Source organism: Cheilinus undulatus, linkage group 10 (assembly GCF_018320785.1).
Source record: "Cheilinus undulatus linkage group 10, ASM1832078v1, whole genome shotgun sequence".
Taxonomy (NCBI): domain Eukaryota; kingdom Metazoa; phylum Chordata; class Actinopteri; order Labriformes; family Labridae; genus Cheilinus; species Cheilinus undulatus.
This window is the reverse complement of record NC_054874.1, coordinates 44,020,981-44,038,876: the sequence shown is the minus strand read 5'-3', so window position 1 is coordinate 44,038,876 and position 17,896 is coordinate 44,020,981. Positions and strand designations below refer to the sequence as shown.

Sequence of the window (17,896 nt, the reverse complement as noted above, 5' to 3'; positions counted from 1 at the left end):
AACTGGGTAATGCACGTTAGATCGTAGCTGGATAAATGCATACAAATATAATACTTTCTACTTTAATTTCCATGGTTATCGACGTTTAATATCTTCACGATGTAATATTTCCATTTTTTTATACCAGAAAGCGACAGGAGCTCTTTTAGACTTTAATAAGTCGTGTAAGTCAGCTAAAATCCTAACTTGCTAACCAAGTTACTAATCACATTGTAAAAAATTGTGATAAAAAATGGAACCAGATAATACTCCGTGCTCCGACTTCATGGACCGGGTCCATGATTCTTCAGGACCTAATGGACTAAAGCAAGAAAAACAGCTCTCTGCATCAGAGAGGAGATACTTCAGCTTCTGTAGGAGGAAGGTAAGTGTCAACAAAACACTCAGTGTTTGATGTTATAATGTATGTAGTGCTAACGTTTTCTTACCCTACGAATTTATCAGCTGTATTAACAGGAACACAGATCTGAAGCATTATGAGAACAGAAATAGTGATAAAAGAAAGTTTTGAGGAATACTGTTAAAATTCAGTTAATAGTCTGTGTTTGTATTTATTCAGACCCCCTTCAGTTTTTTCAGTTTTGTTATGTTGCAGCCTGATGCTGCAGTCGAAAAAAAAATCAGATTTATTCTCATTAATCTACACTCAGTACCCCATCATGACAAAGTGAAAACAAAACTTATAAATCTGCAAATGTATTAGAAACAAACAAATCACATTGACAAAAATATTTCAGTCCCTTTGCAAAAACACATTTTGCTTCAGTGCTTCCCATTTCTCTCAGTCTTTGCCTAGGATGTTTCTGCACCTTGATTGGAGTCCACCTGTAGTGGATTGTTGCAAGGCACAGATCTGGGGAAAGCTATGAAAAACTATTGCTCTGAAGTTTCCCAAGAGCACAGTGGCTGCCTTAATTCTCAAGTGGAATAAGTTTGGCACAACCAGGACTCTTCCAAGAGCCGATCGCCCCGCCAAACTGAGCAATCAGGGGAGAAAGGCCTTATAGAGGCAACCAAGAACCCAACGGCCATTCTGCCTGAGCTGTCGAGATCCTGTGTGGAGATCCAGTAGGACAAAGTTTTAGAGGGATAAGAGTGGCTAGATGGAAGCCTCTCCTCAGTGCAAAACACACAAATGCACACTTGGCTTTCACATGGAGTTGTTTTTTTTTTTTAGCAAACTCTGATCAGGCTTTCATGTGTTTTGCACTGAGGAGAGGCTTGTATCTAGCCATTCTGCCATATATCCCATATTTGTGGACGGCTGAAGTGACCTGCAGTGTACTTCTCTTGAAGGCCCTTCTTTCCTCACTTGGACTGGATGACCAGCTCTTTGAAGAGTCCTGATTGTGCCAAACTTCTTCCATTTGAAAATTATGGAGGCCACTGTGCTCTCTCAGTGCAGTACAATTTTTTGTAGCCTTCCCCAGATCTGTGCTTTGCAACAGTCCTATTTCTGAGCTCTGTAGGCAGTTTCTTTGACCTCATGGCTTGGTTTTTGCTCTGCTATACGTTGTCAGCTGTGAGGTGTATGCCTTTCTGAATCATGTCCAATCAACTAAAATTACCACAGGTGGACTCCAATCAAGGCTTTGAAGCATCTCAGCAAAGACTGAGAAAAATGGGAGGAACTTAAGCAAAATTTTAAGAGTTTTTGCAAAAGGTCTGAATACTTCTTTCAAAATAATATTTCAGTGTTTTATTTTTAATAAGTTTGCAAAAATTTCTGAAATCCGTTTTCACTTTGTCATAGCGAGGTACTGATTGTTGATTAATGAGAATAAAAATGAACTTTTTGGACTGCAGCATCAAGTTGTGATATAACAAAACTGATAAAAGGGAAGGGGTCTTAATACTTTCTGAATGCAGAAGTACTTACTATTTTCACCCTAGAAGAGAGTCTTACTTTAACAACATACTGATACTAGTCTTTTCAATGTAAATAATCATGACAACGTAGATCAAAATTATTCTTTCTTTATTTTAGTTATACCCTATTTCATTGTTTCTGCTCTAGATTGCCTTTTTACCATAATTGTTGATTTGCCTGAATTCTACAGCCTACTGTGAATAAAATTATATCACCACATAACTTGTTCTTGAGCAGACTGGGAGATTTGTTCAAACTTGTATTCAGTAGACATCAGAAGTTTGTCTAGCTGTTTAACTGAATGCCTTTGTGCAAGACACTAAATCACTGATCATCAACTGGCAGGCCGAGGCCCAGATCAGGCCCCCCAAAGCTCCCTGTTTGGCCCCCAGAAGATTTTAAATTCAGAGAAGGAGGAAAAATAAGATGTTGTAGTTTTAAAACTATCTTTTGGCTTTAAATGTCTGCAGCTGTTAAAGCCACCCTAAAACAATTAATATTGAAATAGGTTCAGAATGACCTAACATTTTATGTGTTTTTACAGAAACTCACTTGTCAGCCATTATTAGTAAATATTTTTAAAAATGGGTTAAGACTGGCAGAAATGTTGCAAAAATGGCCAGATAAGGTGATGAAAAGGGATTAGAGAGTGGCAGAAATGGGTGATAAGTATCAAAATGTGTTGTGGATTGGCACAAAGGGACAAAACTTTGCAGGTAAAGTGGTGAAAAGAGGTTAAATGTGGCAAAAAAAATTACAAGAGGAAAAAGGGGCAAGAAGTATCAAAAATGGGTTGAAAAGGCAAAAATGGTGCAAAAAAGTAATGAAAAGGGGTTAAAAAGTGGCACACGGGCAGTAATTGGCAGGAAAGTTGCAGAAAGGGATTAAGAGGGGCGAAAAGTGGCAAAAATGATCAAAAATGGGTCAATAGGGGGCAAAAATGTCGCAGAAATGGCTGAATAAAGTAGTAAAAAGGGGATTTAAAGTGTCAAAAATGTGTTAATATTGATGCTAACTCACAGTTGGGGAGGGCTCATTCTGTGGGATTTTCAGGGGCCCAGGGGCAGGCCTGGGTTAGATCTCACTGGTAATGCCTAAAAATCTTCTGCATTTTAAAAGGAAATACAAATGCTAATACAATAATATGATCATCAGACAAAGAAATTACCTAATATTTGTTTATTTAAAAAGTCCGGCCCCTAGAGTCTCTGTCAAGACTAAATCTGGCCCTTGTGCAAATGTACTTGATGATCCCTGCTCTGAACCAAAAGATTATGAGTTAACTTGGCTGCTTCCTCTACACAGTCGTTTGCTACCTTTGTGAAGTCAAAGAAAGATGAGGAGGAAGGAAGCACATCTTGGTGCTGCTGTGGTGAGACCTTCAGGGAACACTCTGCCATTCACAAACATGTGGCCAGGACCCATGACGCTGAAATTCAGCAGCTCACACAGGCCACTTATGAGCATTTAATGAGCCAACTGGAAGAAGAACCTGAATCACAACAGCAGCCGAACATGTGTGCGGCCGAGCCGGTGGACATCACAGCATGGATCCCTGAAACTGGACACATCCCTGAGGAGCAACTTCAGAAGTACTTTCAAAACATTATAATCCTATCTGAGCTCAGTTTTATCATAGCTTTGTATTTTTGTCAAGGTGAAAAAAACATCTGATTTCCCTCAATGAAATTATCCTTTTTCAGGGGTCCAGGAAAGGTTCTCCTCTATTATCACTATTGTCAAATAGACAATCCACATGCCATCTGTGCTTGGCAGAAAGCTTTGTGTGAAAAGCTTCGCTTAACTGGCAAGGTAAGACGAACCATCAACAAAACTGACTATTTTGAGATGAGTGTCTTTGTTTCTTTAAAACTAAAGAACAATACATTGAAGGGTTACTGTTAAAACATTTTTATATCTTTATCAGGTGAGAGTGGCAACTGAAGGCATCAATGGCACAGTTGGAGGTACCAACATAGCCACAGACATCTACACTGATGCTATGCGTTCACATCCACTCTTCAAGATGGATAAAGAGGATTTTAAGGTCTGGCTCATATAAAAATATACCACTTTTGATGACATATTCATAGAAATACCCTCTTTTTTATTAGCTTTTTATTTCTTCTTGACAACCTGCATTAAACAATTTCAATTGACTTCATCCGTTAATGCCTTGGTTCCCAACCTGGGGTCCGGGACCCCTTTGGGGGTCAATTCAGACTACCTAAAACCATGATAAAACCCATATGAATGGTTCATACCAAGGTCTTGTGCGATTAACACTTGTGGTTTTGTCTATTGTGTTTGGCTTTAAACGATGAAAACAATTCAAATTTATGTGTATTTCTGACAGTAATATGTCACTTTTTCTTGTGCGGGTCCTGGGGCTGCACAGCTTTTCTTAGATATGTGTAATATGTGTAATTTCATGCATCTTCTATTTATTTTTTGGTTGTGAAAAGTTGTTGATGCTAACCAAAAGAAACTACAAAGTCAGTATAACTAAACTATAAATGTGAAGGCTTCTGTTCCTTGACCAAAGCTTTAGCTTTAAGACCAAGATTGATGTGCAATAGTCAGCATAATTGTTATTGCTTTTTTGTTTTTGCTTATATGATTATATCGTTGTGTGTTTTTTGTGCTCAGAAAAGTGATGGTGGTGCTGAGTGTTTCTCAGACCTTAGGGTGGGAGTCTATAAGGAAATTGTCCCAATGGGAGTGGATCCTGATGTCATCTCTTACAAACTGGCAGGTATAACTTATTAAAATATTAACTTTAACCACTATTGCCATCATTGCTATTACATATAACACACTTGTTTTGCTTGAATGTGTTTTAATTGATGTTTTGATTGAATTTACTTTAAATTTTTTATTTTGAAGTAAGCTGATTTTGTGTTTTTTTAAGTTTGTGTTAACTATTATTGTGCCCCTGTCTTGCTTCTCAGGAGTTCATTTGGAGCCAGAGGAGTTTCATAAAGAAGTGGAGGCTCTTTTGGCGAAAGAGGATTCCTGCAACGACACCATCTTATTGGACTGCCGCAACTTTTATGAGAGCAAAATTGTAAGCAACATGTAAATGTTCTGCTAAAAACAAACCTGTGAATGTTCCCTGTGCACTGTTTATGGTCTTTTGTGGACCCCTATTGCCTATAATTTCTGTGTTTTTGCTGTTCTGCATCATCCAACTGACAGTGATAAGGTTTTACACCAGTACTGATATTCCTCCATCTTCAGTGTAAAATCATAGAAAATTTTTGTATTTTTGTTGAACTGCTCAAGATGACAAACTTGATTCAGTTGAACTTCTTTATAAGAACAGCAGGAACTAGTTTTATCTCCTTCACATAATTATTTTGACACAACAGTACAAAAACCAGACTGTGACATTTGATTATCATCCTGTAACATGATTATTTTTCTCTCCAGGGGCAGTTTACACAATGTCTGGCTCCAGACATTCGTAAGTTCAGCTACTTCCCAGACTATGTTGACCAGAACCTTGAACTGTTCAGAGACAAGAAAGTGTTGATGTACTGCACAGGAGGGATCCGCTGTGAGCGTGGCTCTGCATATCTCCGCTCTAAAGTAAGCGGACTTGTCCTGAATGAGAAATAAGAACACAGTGAAGAGTATTTGAGGCTTCCTATTTACATGGGGTGGTCTAGGGTTACACATATTATGTTGACAGCTGATTCTCTACAAGAGGGGAACTGTTTAGACTGACTGTTTAGTCAGTCTCAAGACAAAGTGTTACTTAAAGCAGTTAACTGATAAAACATGACAGATGAATTTGTTTTGAAAATCAGAGCTGGTACTGAAGTTTGAAATAAAATTTTAGCTCATTCCTCATGCAAATGTTTTTTTAGAGCTCGTTTTGTTGCAACATTTTAACAATGCTAATATTTTCTTATGTGTGAACCAAGAAATAGATCAGATTTTGTCCAACAGGTGACTTCTTCTCTGAATCAGAAGTTACCAGGGCAATTTTAAACTTATTCACTGGTGCATCCCTATCATCAGTTATACATTGTGATTTTTTTTGGTTATCTTCCTTGCCCATAGGATGTGTGTAAAGAGGTCTACCAGCTAAAAGGTGGAATTCACAAGTATCTGGAGCAATTCCCTGAAGGTTTCTACAGAGGGAAACTTTTTGTGTTTGACGAACGATACGCCATATCCTCCAACGATGACATCATCTCAGGTTTGTCTGTTCACATGGACCTTTATCAGCATTTTGAGCAACACAAACACATCTCAACATTATCAAACAAAATGTATTCACTCCAAGATTTAAAAGGTGTGCTCACTGATGTAAATGATCGTTCTCTTCTGTTCAGACTGCAGGTATTGTGGCTCCCCATGGGACCAGTACAAGCTCTGCTCCACCCAGTTCTGCTGTCAGCTGGTTCTGTCCTGCCCTGGCTGCAGAGAGACTGGGCACACCGCCTGCTGTCCGACCTGCCAGACCAAAGGACAAGCTCAAAGTGAGGACTCTTCTGCTCCTCAGCATCACAAAGAGGAGTGTGAGTGCACAGGTGGACGTCCAAGAATCCCTCAGGATGTGTAGCAACAACAGAGTTATGACTGGACATCAATAATAATGCTACTGGTCCTGTGACCTGAATGGAGCTTTGCCAGTGTGTTTAAAGTCATGATTTTGTTATCTAAACAATTTAAATGGAATCAGATTTGCTGTTTCTGAATGGAGTAATTCTGAATACAGCAGAATATGCAAATGTAATTTTAAGGGATGAAACTGATCTGTTTATCTTTTATCCAGAATACTTTAATTCACATCTGCAGACTTTGTAATTTTTTTTAAATATATGAATTTTTGTGAAACTCCAATGCGTCATAAGTAAAGAAAGCCATGTTTGAAGAAACATTACTATATTTTTTGTGGGTTTTTTGGGGGGAAATAAGGATTTTTAAATGTCTTTGTTTCCTCTCGAAAAATAAAGATTCAGGCATTATGAAGATACGCTGGATGAAATGTGAACAGAGATTCAGATATAACTTAAGTATTCAGCATCGACTTCAGCATACTCGTGGTCCATCTGGCTTTGAAAAACAGTTACTGAAGCTATAAGTGTTGCCAAACTCTTACACCACAAACAGAAGACAAAGAAGCCATGTCAAAGTGAGCAGTTTAAGGGGACTTATTATGCAAAACTCACTTTTTCAGGCTTTTCTAACAAAAATATGTGCCCCTGGCATTCCCTTCCACCCTCTCTGTATCCAGCTCTCAGAAAATGTGTGCTGAAACAAGCCATTCTCAGATTTTACCCCCATGATGTCATGTGGGGTGTTAGCACCTGCCCCCAGGTTTGGATGGCCCTCCCCTCCCCATTCCTCTTCTGATTGTTCTCTCAGCTGCCAGCTGAAATGCTGGATAGCTCAGTAGGTTACCCTGGTGACTTTGATCTGGGAGATCGATGGTTCAAATCTTAGTCAGGTCCTTAACTTTGGATAAAAGTGTCTAACATTGTAGTATCATTAGTGCCACAACCATTTCCTGAGAGGGGTGAGGTCAGGGGCGGAGTCAGATAATTACCATTTAAAGCCACAGATGGAGACAGCTCGTTCTAAGAAGGCTTTATGGACATGCAAAAATCCAATACTGGAGTGTTTTTTCAGCAACAAACTTCACAGGCATGTTTTGGGGACCTCTGAGAACAATATAAACTTATAAATATAAAGGGTAAAATATGTCCCCTTTAAGGCCTGCAACAAATATTTGTTTGTATAGGTGTATTTGAGCTTTAAATAAAACCCATTATTCTCAACGATGATAATGGTTTATCATATTTCATATGTTATTTGAAATAAAATCATCTAAATGTGTAACTGGAGGGTAAATTCATTTCATACCAAATTACTGTCATATGCAAATAAACAAAACAGTTAAATTACACTTAACAGACACTCATGAAACAGAAAAAGAAGGCAGGAATGATAAAAAGATCAATGTATGTTTTATCTGTCTGATTTGTTGGTATAAATGACAAAAGCAAAGGAAAAAAAAAACAGGTTGTGTCCATTCTTTCTAGAGTCTATGGTTGTGTCTTTGTAACTGCTGAGTGGTCGTCAGAGTAACTCAATAGTACATCCTGGTTCAGTTTAATTTCTGTTAAAAAATTAATTTAAAACTTTTTTAGATCATTAAACAGCTATCAAAATAGCAGGAGAAACTCAAACTCATCCATTACAGAGACATCCAAGCAGTTAAAAGGAAAGCCAACCACATCAGATCCCACACAAATCTTACAGTTTTTATGATCAGAATATATTGTTTAATGTCTTTTTTTTATTGAATGTTGAGTCATGCCTAAGGCATTTTTCTGTCACAACAGACTATGAAGTTTTTTTTTTAAATCTGAAATCAGACTACCTGTCTTTAAAAACATACCCTAAATACAGCAGATAAAATAATCCTTAAATGAAATATAATAAAGAAAACGATAACTCCCCATTTAGACTAAATCATTAAAACTGATTATCTTGTGGTCAGTAAACCTATAACTGTTAGAGGTTCTAGCGTCTTCTCAAATCAATATATAGTATTTGGATATATAATATTGTCTTACTGTACATATCGTTGTCCTTTCAACTGACTATTGCACTTGATAAATCAGTAACTCTCACTTCAATAGAAATCCAGTAGAGGGAGTGATAAGACCACATCCTAGGACTCAGTTAAGATTCTCACCATCATCCGGCTGGAGGCTTCAGCTCTCAGCCGAGCGGACCTGGCCAGGCTGCCCGGGTCTTCACCCATCAGCAGCCCCTTCTCTGCCACAATTCTGGGTCGAAACCAGGCTTTGGGACTGTACAGCTCATGCGTAATTACGCTGTCGTGTATCTGTGGGCATAAGGACGGGAGGATCGAGCGATGTCTGCGCCGGGTTTCACGAACCTGAACAGCTCCGTGAGCTACAGCCAGAACTCGACACCGAACGGCGGAGCTGCTCCTCTCTATCAGAACGGTACAGCAGGCCAGAGGATACGATTAGCTAGCTGGCTAATATTAGCATGCTAACCCACTGTGATGTCACATAGTTTGATAGGCGTAATTTTTTGAATTTTTTTTGTATAATAGTTCCCTCGTGTTATTTTAGTGGTAATATTAATTATGAACAAGGGTTACCAGTTAAACTGGTAAATTTGTGTTTTAGTTCATGCTAATTGCTAACATTAGCTCAACGGCTAAGGAACGTATTGAAAATCCATAGAGATAGCGGCTAGCATAAAGCTGACGTTAAAACAACAGCTAGCTAATTGTTAGCATGGTAAAAACAAGTGTGACAGGTGGCGCATCGTCATTTAATAATATTAACTTTATATTAAATGTGCGTTTAACTAACACTCTACTGAATTAACACAGTAGTTAATTTATTTTACGTCATTTGCTGTGGTGCTGGGGGTAGAGTTGTCATGATGCAGAAATTCAAACTACGATGCAATGCACTGAAAAACACTATCAATACATGTTGTGACCATAGACAATCTGTATTTTTTAATCAAGGCAATGAAGATGTAAGACCAGGGCTCCCAATTTGGTGTAGTTTCTTGTTTTGAATCATAAAAAATACAGACAAACTCCTGCAAACTGTCTAAATTGCACAAAAACAATAAAACATTACGTTGTTCATGACTAAAATGGTACCAACGCACATTTAAGACAGGAAAATAAGAAATTTACCCCCAAATTTTGGAGAATATTTTTGGTGCAGTGTCATCAAAACTGAGTAGTATTGGAGAAAAAAGTGTCATTTCAACGTCTTTTCTTTCAAGTTTGCTTGATATATAGGGCAATTTTTAAAAAGGAATACAGGTAGTAATTCTGAATAAATGCTGTTTTTTATGTCAGGTTGAGTATAGGTAGTCAGTATTTTAATTCTGCTGTCATAGTTTGTTTTCTTAGGACTTTAAGTCTATTTTTATGTTAAGCCACATTATATGAGAAATAAATGTTTTTTTTAAATATTGTGAATCTAAAGGTAAAGTTGAAGATTGATTAATAGCAGGAGATCAGTGTTAGTTGTAGCAAATTCAAAATTATTTTTTGTTAATCGTGTCTGGAATAAATATTCTTTTTTACTGCTGTATTTGTAACAGTTTCTATGGCGGTGGCTGATAGCTAGCCTGATTTAAACTTACTGCTTGAAATTGTTATGAAAGTGTAAAATATATACATGTTGAGTGAGAAAAAAAACAGTTGTTCACATTAAAAAACATTTGTTGCTATTTAAATACTGCTAAAGCTATTATAATGATAACAGTATTAATTTTGCAGCCCTTATCTGAAAACGTATTGATGAAAATATAGTTGGTTTATAATGATATCGAATTGAAGTTTAAATTCTTACATGTAACAATGTTGAAGCTCAGTGTAAACAACTGTAATACTGATATTAATGCCTAAAAGTAGCTAACAACACTATCAATACATGTTTCAGTGTTTCAATCACAGCCAGTCTATGGTTCAGTTACCCAGGCAACAAAAAATAGAAATTCTTGGCAACCTATACAGGCTGATTTATTGTTTTTCCCTTATCAAAAATTGCTGTCTTTCTTAATTGCACAATTACATAGGCACCATTTGATTGCTCACCACAGAAACATTGTCAGTGTTATTATACATTAACACAGTGGGCAGGATTTAACTTCCAGCTCCTGATAACCAAGTACAAGAATTACCCAACATTTGGGTGCCCAGAATTTGAATCTCTGGTGCATTGGCATCAGTTCAACTATCAATATATTCATCTCGGGAATAACAGAGTATGTATGTGCTTCTCTCTATCTCTCTCCCCTGTTTTATGAGATAGACAATTTAAAAAAATTCAACACTTTCATTTTTTCCATCATTAAAATAAATAATACAGCTTTTTTTAAACGCATGTTATTACTTATCTAAGTATCATACTTTTAAACAACTTATTTCAAGGATGCACATGAAAATTAGGTCTAACTGGGTATTAACCCTCATTGCTAAAGTAACAGATGCGGATGAGGCCTGTTGTTTACAGCTACTGATAATCTCTGTCCGGGACTTTCTTTGTGAGCCTTTTTCCGACCTGCTTAACTGTCACCACAACAGATGTTCTTTACACAGGTGGTCACAATACCAGAATCTAAAACTTAAATACAACACTTGTAAAAGCCAAACAATATAAGTTAGGGACGCACAATATAATTAGGATGATATTATACTGGCAGGTATAAGCTTAAAAAGTTAAAAAACAGTATAGGCAGATATGGACATTCCTGCCAGCATTTACAGCTGATCTATTGACCAAAATATTGGCAGTATAAATCATATATTGATCTTTAATATCAGTAAAAATCTACAAGTATACCATCATGTATAGGTTGTTGCCTAGGGTGCTACTCAGAAAATGTGTTGATGTAAATGTTAAAAAAGATATGCAACTGGTATTGGCTAAAATAAGTTAAAAAAACATCAGCATATTTGACATCAACAAAAGTCTGATATTGTGCATCCCTAATATCAGGACCTGTTTTGATAAAATGACATTAAAATATGAGTGTAATTTCTTGTTTTTGCAAATCAAAATTCAAAGTAAAGTTTAGGTTATTGTTATCCACAAATTTGTTGACCCACACACCTGTCATGTTTAATAAATTATGCAGAGGTTTTTTTTCTTTTTTTAATTAGCTGCCTGTACACTGTGCTGTGAGAGATTGAAATGCAAATTGTCTTCAGAATTGTTTGTATTTGCTGTGAGCAGCGATTTTTAAAAGACCCCCTTTGTTCTGTCCTTAAGATAGTTTAAGATATGACTGATACCTAAGGTGTTTTTTTTTTTATTTCAAAGCATTGTTGCTTTTCAGTGCTGTTGTTCCTTAAAATAACAGATTTGACCAATTCAGAACACGTGTCACATATCAAAATGTATCAAAGCGTCAACAAATTTGGCCAAACTCATTTAACATGTACTTTTCTACCAACTCCATCTTTCTTTAGGTCCAGCACAGGCATACCAATCTATGTATCCACCAACAGGCTGCTATGGAGCCCCGCCTCAACAACAAAGCTACCCTACCATCCCTGCCCATTCCACCCCTGCTCCCAGTAAAGCATCCATTACGAACAGTCCACACAGTGCTAGCTACTACCAGAGCAACCATCAGCAGCAGCAGCACATCCCTCAGCATCATGTAGCACCATCCACATACAGTGCTCCACCTTCTCAGCCATACGCCACACTCCCCTCTGCCGGACCGCCACCATCAAATGTGCAGTACAGCCAACAGCAGCATCATCAGCCATATGCTGCTCCAGGATCCTACTATGGACAGCAGTCATACCACCCTCCCCCAGCACAACAATCCTCTCAGCAGCAGCAGCCAACTTTGGTGCCTGCTCCAGCTAGCGGCCCTGGAGCTCCCCTCTACCCAATTGTTTCGTACCCCTCTGCACCAGGGAGCAGCCAGTACGGCACCCTGAATTCCACCCAGAACAACTCCACACCTGGGGTCATGCCTACTCAGATGGGTGCCCCCCTACATCAATACAACACCTCACGGCCAGCCTCCACAACAACAGTACAGCCTGGGTACAGTGTGGCACCTCCAAGTCAGCTGGTGCCGACAGTCAACGGTCAAGGAAGCACAGGTACATTTTGATAGAATCCCTTGACATTCATTAAAACTGTGGGTTTTCTTAATTATTATTGCATCTAATGCTACAGAAACATGTGTAACTATATTATTGCTAAATATTGTGTTGTTTTCATACATACAGAAAACTCCTGTATTTTTCCTGAAATTCTCAGTTAGCTTCTTGTGTAAATGCAAACAGCCAAATCTTCTACTCAACTTTTGCAGGAGTTTTATTTTACTGCTAGCCCTCTGGTAAAATGTCTGTGAAGTCGAGGTTAGCATTGGAGTGGGACGGAGTGGGATGCACTGAAGCTTCCTCACACTACTTGCTAATATGCTCTTCGCCATTCATTTTTTGACAAAATGAGTATGTCTTAATACATGTGGAATTTTTTAATGGCAAAAACAGCCAGTATGGTGTTGTACGCTGTTGCTCTGCCCGCCATTTCCACATCCTGCCTCTTAAAACACCCCTGTCTGACAGAGGAAGTTTCCTGCTGTGATGTGCATATGTGAACAGGCAAGTCAGGAATATTACAGAGGCAGCCTCACCTGAAATCCTCAAAGGCTTGAGTACAAATAAATATCACATATCTTGGCTGCCAAACTTGTCGCTGCATTTAGAATTACCTCTATATTTCTTCTGCCCCTAAATAGCTTTCAAATTGACCATATTGCAAAAATGTGACAGTGTTCTGCATTTTCTTTAAGCCACTTACCATGACAAGATAAACATGCAGAGTGAGCTAGGTACAGCAGATTGTGCAAACCAATAAATGAAACTGGAAATATAACCTACACACATGTTTTTTGGGACAGCACCATTTCCTGAGCTCTAGCCCCTATTTTCTTATTTGGTGTGGTCATAAGATTTTTCATCTAAACATAATAACAACATGGATGCCATATAGACAGTGTGTGGTGTTTTTATGCTCAGAATTGATCTGGGTCACTTGATGGGGACAACAATGGACAGGTACAATAATATTCCACTTAAAAAACACTACAAATAAACAGGAAAAAATAAGCAGAACATTATAAATGTCAGTATAGTGATTGAAAGAAAAGGAAAAAAAGGCTCATTAATCGCATATTTCCTAATCCCAGGAGATGATTTGCACAATTTGACTGTTATCACCATAGTTGAGTCCTTACATCTTAAATACTTCATAAAAAGCCTTTGAAAAGGGGTGGTGGACAGATTCATATTTAGATGTTCCAGAAATGGTCTCCACATTTTAAGGAAGTCAGCCATTTTAGTGTATTTGAGACAGGGCAAGAGATCAAGGAGAATGTTCCATTATAATTATCCTATACCAACCTGAGAGTGAGGGGGCTTTAGGGAAAATCCACTTAAGTAATATTTTCTTTCTTGCATAGAATTACAGCACATCAAACAATTTTCTGTGATTTACATTAGTGACATAAGCATTTGAAATACCAAGAAAAAATGAAATTGGGTCGAGCCAGAGTTCAGTTCTAAGCATTTTTTGTAACTCAAACAGAACAGCTTTCCAGTATTTCTGCAATTTGGGGCAATATCAAAGACAATGGCTGTGTCTGAAACCACTCACTCATTCCCTATTCCTTATCCACGATATAGTGAGCAGCTTGTAGTGGACTATATAGTGGACTCAACTGTAAAACACAAAAATGATTTGAATAAATAAGTGATCAATGGTTATTGCTCATCAAAATGCAGTTTATAGTTCTTCATCCTCAATTTCAGTTTTTATTCAGGAGTTGGATTTTTACATACACAGACCACCATTATCCAGCTGAAAAATTCTCAGCTCTTTCTTCTGTGTTGATTTTTCTCTAAACCACAGCCCACCAACACTATGACCAAAGCCATCAGGCCTCTCTGAGCTACAACTCGTACGGTGGGGTCAGTCACAACAGTGGCAGCGCTGATGCAGACCGACCGCCCTCAGGGACCCCCTCCACTTCAGTTCATTCCTCACCGGGCCACCATCAAGGTAACAAAGAGATAAGCTATTAAGTTTTGTTTAAGACTCTTGGCACAACACACAAAGAAGATGAGTCAGCCTTTTTAATGCTCTTAAGTGCGACTGGAGATGATAAATGGCTGCTTGTAAAGTCAACTTGTTGGATTTTTACAGGGGAGATGTCCTGTGCTGAATATCGTCACTTAGTTGTATATGCCTATAACCTGACACAGCCTACATACAACTTCATCACTGTTTTCTAGATTAAAATAGTGCTAAACTACGCTGTTTGTAGAAGATGCTATTAGGCCTGTCTGTTCGCTGATGTTTACATCAGATTAAAAAGCATTGTGCCTGCATGGTAGCGCCGCCACAGTGAAGCCATAAACTAGAGCTACAGTGGCAACTAGCAGTGCAGCTTGTGTTACAGTTTTGACAGAGCATTTGACCAGGACTGCCATCGGACTGACAAAGAATATCAATCATTAGTTTAACTGACTGGTTATTCTGGTGCTGATTATCATGGGATTGGGCTTTAACTGTTAAGCTGACTTACTATGTGCATGAGCACTGACTTTTTTGTAAATTCAAATGAAAAATGAATCAGTTTTCAGTGCATCATTTTCATGTAAATTGTGACAGCCTTCGTTTTTATAGACAAACATGGCAGCTCCTGGTTTTTATCTGCTGTGATCCTGTTTACTTTTCTTTTCTTGCGCAAATTCTGCACAAGACCATGTTTAGAGGTGCCATGTAAAATCATGTTCTATAATTAAAGAGCACAAGTGTGTGTAAACGGTGTACATTTTCACAGCTGCACTCTGAAAATGCAGGGCACACACACTGTCACACTTTCATATGTGCAGGTGTGAGTGTTTTACACAAATTTAAAGGTTTCAGGTTGGAACTCACTCAGCCAGATGCTGGTTTATCTTGGCTCTGACATGTGAATATTTCCACAATAGCTCTGCAGGTTGAAACAAATGACTCTGGCACTGGCTGCACCTGTTTTTATTTAGAATTTGGGTTGCAAAAATAACGACTTTGAAGCTTTGCATAGTGTCACCACAGTGAAATGCTAGTCAGCTTAAAATAAGCAATAGTAATAATTATTTTGCTCACTTGTCACACACTGTTAAAATGAAAATGTGTCTAAATAAGTTTCCCTGGCCCAGTCATGTTGGCCTCAGGTGAGAAAATACCATCTTCTTAAATAATAAGAGAATTAATAAAGGCCACACCTCTCCAGAAAGTGAATATTAAAAGGAGTTCATGGTTGTGCTCTGCAGGTATTTTTAGTGTCAAACAGTGCAGTAAAAACAGTTAAAAAGATTACAACCAGTCACTATAAGTGAAAACAAACGTTTACTTTGAAAGTAATTTAAGTTCCACTGTTGCTAGAACTTTTTGCAAGCTTTGCAATACCTGTAGCATGGATATTTAATGCCTGCTTGTGTTAAAGAAAAAGTTTTAGTCATCTGTTGTCTCTGTTTGAACTCTCAACTGGCCTATAAAAATGTTATTGGTTTCATATGTAAATACAGGGTTGAGGGTTAATGTGCAGCAACTATCCTTAATGCAAAACCAGTTGTGTATCTGGAAACCTCTCTTCCCCAGATGGCACAGCCTGTTTAGATTTTGCTGCAGGGTCTAGATCTCTTGCATGAAATCACAAAATTAGGCAAAATTTATCACTATAGAGTGCTGCAGGGATGACGTTTGTTGTTGGTCGACTTGGAAGAAGCATCCTCCATGTTCACAGAATTTAAAGGAATGGGATTTGGCTTTACAGACAACAATCCTTCTGAAAGTTTTCTATGAGTTGTCAGAGTTCTTGATAAGCTAGGTGTCTTAATGCTGTTGATCTGCTTGCTCTTTGAAGCAGAGCAGAGGACTGTCGCTGTCAGATTACACATGCATGCTGTGCTTTACAAAAATGGTAAGCAAACAAGAAGTCTCAAAAGTGGAAGAAAAAAATACTCTAATCAAATACTTACCAACTCTTTGAAATACAATGACAGCAGATCAAATAGAGTAACAGGAACAAAAGAGGGGATCATGAGGTTTTGGATTGGACTGTTGATTTAGACTTTTTTGACTCTTGAATTTGTCAGACACAAATTATGTAAGGGTTGAAGACAAACACGCTGATATATTTTAGCAGTAAAAATAATCTATTGTAAGTGTACACCTGATGCCCACCACTTCCATCCCTGCCAGGGCCAAGAAAGTGAGCGATGCTTGAGCTCTCACACTATGCACGTAAATTTAAGGACTCAAACATTAAAACAGTATAGACTGGCTTGTGTGAAAGTACACTAGTAGTCACTCCAGCAGCATTCTTGGTATTTTTGTAGTTTGTCTACACAGTTAAGATAATTACCAGCAAATCTGTCAATATATGGAAGAATTGAGTTCATTTAATTGCCTGCCTCCTGCCTCCCTGTCTTCTGTTGATCACCTAGTCTTGAAAGTTTTCTTCACAGTTTTCCTTTCCCACCCCCCTCCCTCCCAACAGGCACGCAGTATGGATATGTTGCTAATAGTGGAACTAGCTCTGCCCCTGCCACCACCTCAGGCCCAGCTGCAGCCCCCTCGTCATCCAGCTCTGATGATGACGATGATGATGAGGAGGAGGATGAGGAAGCAGGTCTGCTTTAGCTTTTACTACCCCACTAGCCCCCTTTCCAACCCTGTTCAGCTCATCTTTAAAACACATTGATTGCCACTGAAAGGAAGTCTGTGCATCTTCATCCTCTGCCCATCCAGCATCCCTCTCTGTGTCCTTGTGTCACTTTTACTCCACCTACCAGCCGCCTTAATTATCATTTGAACCTTCCCCTCCATAACAGTCTAATCAGGTTGCTCCCTCTACTCTCTGCTACTTCACAGACAGCTTTCTCCATCTTTTCCTCCCAACAGTCATTTATGGCATTGGATCATCTTTTAATTATGTGTCTAATCTGCTCTGTTACTCCATTACTTTTAACTAACATGAAATTTAACTTCTCTAAAAGCTGAGAGGTAAGTTGGGCTGCATTTTTTTATTCTGCTGCTTGTGTTTATGCTCATGCAGAGTAAGAAGTGACCCTTGCATGGTGCCTGGCTCTCTCTCACACACTGGTTTTATCTGAAGAAATTAGAGTTAGAATATAAAGATATTAGCCTAAAAGTTTTAACTTGAAAAACAGTTTTTCACTTTGTGATATAGATATGCTGGGTTTAATTTGCTTTAAGGATACATTAGTATTGCTTTAAAATTGCACCTTCTGTTTACATTAACAAACAGCAACTTCACACCATTTTAAGGAAGAGATTATCTCAGAATAACTCTTTTTCATTTAAATGTTTTGGCTTCACAGTACTGAACTGTACTGAACTTAAACTGTCTCTTGTGTTCATGTGTTTTGTATCACTCGGGTGTTCTGCTGATATCGCTCCC

The 17,896-nt window shown here is 38.3% G+C and overlaps 2 protein-coding genes across 3 annotated transcripts in view; both read left to right on the top strand.

The window, feature by feature from the left end:
- The first annotated feature begins 2 nt into the window (after window positions 1-2).
- On the top strand, window positions 3-7,873 carry LOC121515979 (thiosulfate sulfurtransferase/rhodanese-like domain-containing protein 2). The gene is made up of 9 exons (XM_041796983.1): window positions 3-364; window positions 3,176-3,462; window positions 3,574-3,682; window positions 3,798-3,917; window positions 4,520-4,625; window positions 4,822-4,937; window positions 5,303-5,461; window positions 5,939-6,077; window positions 6,214-7,873. The coding sequence occupies exons 1-9, from the start codon at window positions 233-235 to the stop codon at window positions 6,441-6,443; spliced, it is 1,398 nt and encodes a 465-aa protein (XP_041652917.1). The 5' UTR covers window positions 3-232; the 3' UTR covers window positions 6,444-7,873.
- Window positions 7,874-8,584: 711 nt separating this feature from the next.
- sec24b (SEC24 homolog B, COPII coat complex component) overlaps window positions 8,585-17,896 on the top strand; it is a 36,378-nt gene continuing 27,066 nt past the window's right edge. The window contains exons 1-4 of one of the 2 annotated variants that reach the window (XM_041797630.1): window positions 8,585-8,862; window positions 11,868-12,518; window positions 14,335-14,484; window positions 16,973-17,104. In XM_041797630.1, the coding sequence (XP_041653564.1) occupies window positions 8,769-8,862; window positions 11,868-12,518; window positions 14,335-14,484; window positions 16,973-17,104 (1,027 nt within the window). In that variant the 5' untranslated portion in view covers window positions 8,585-8,768. The remainder of the gene's footprint in view (window positions 8,863-11,867; window positions 12,519-14,334; window positions 14,485-16,972; window positions 17,105-17,896) is intronic. The other variant, XM_041797631.1, reaches the window with a different exon arrangement.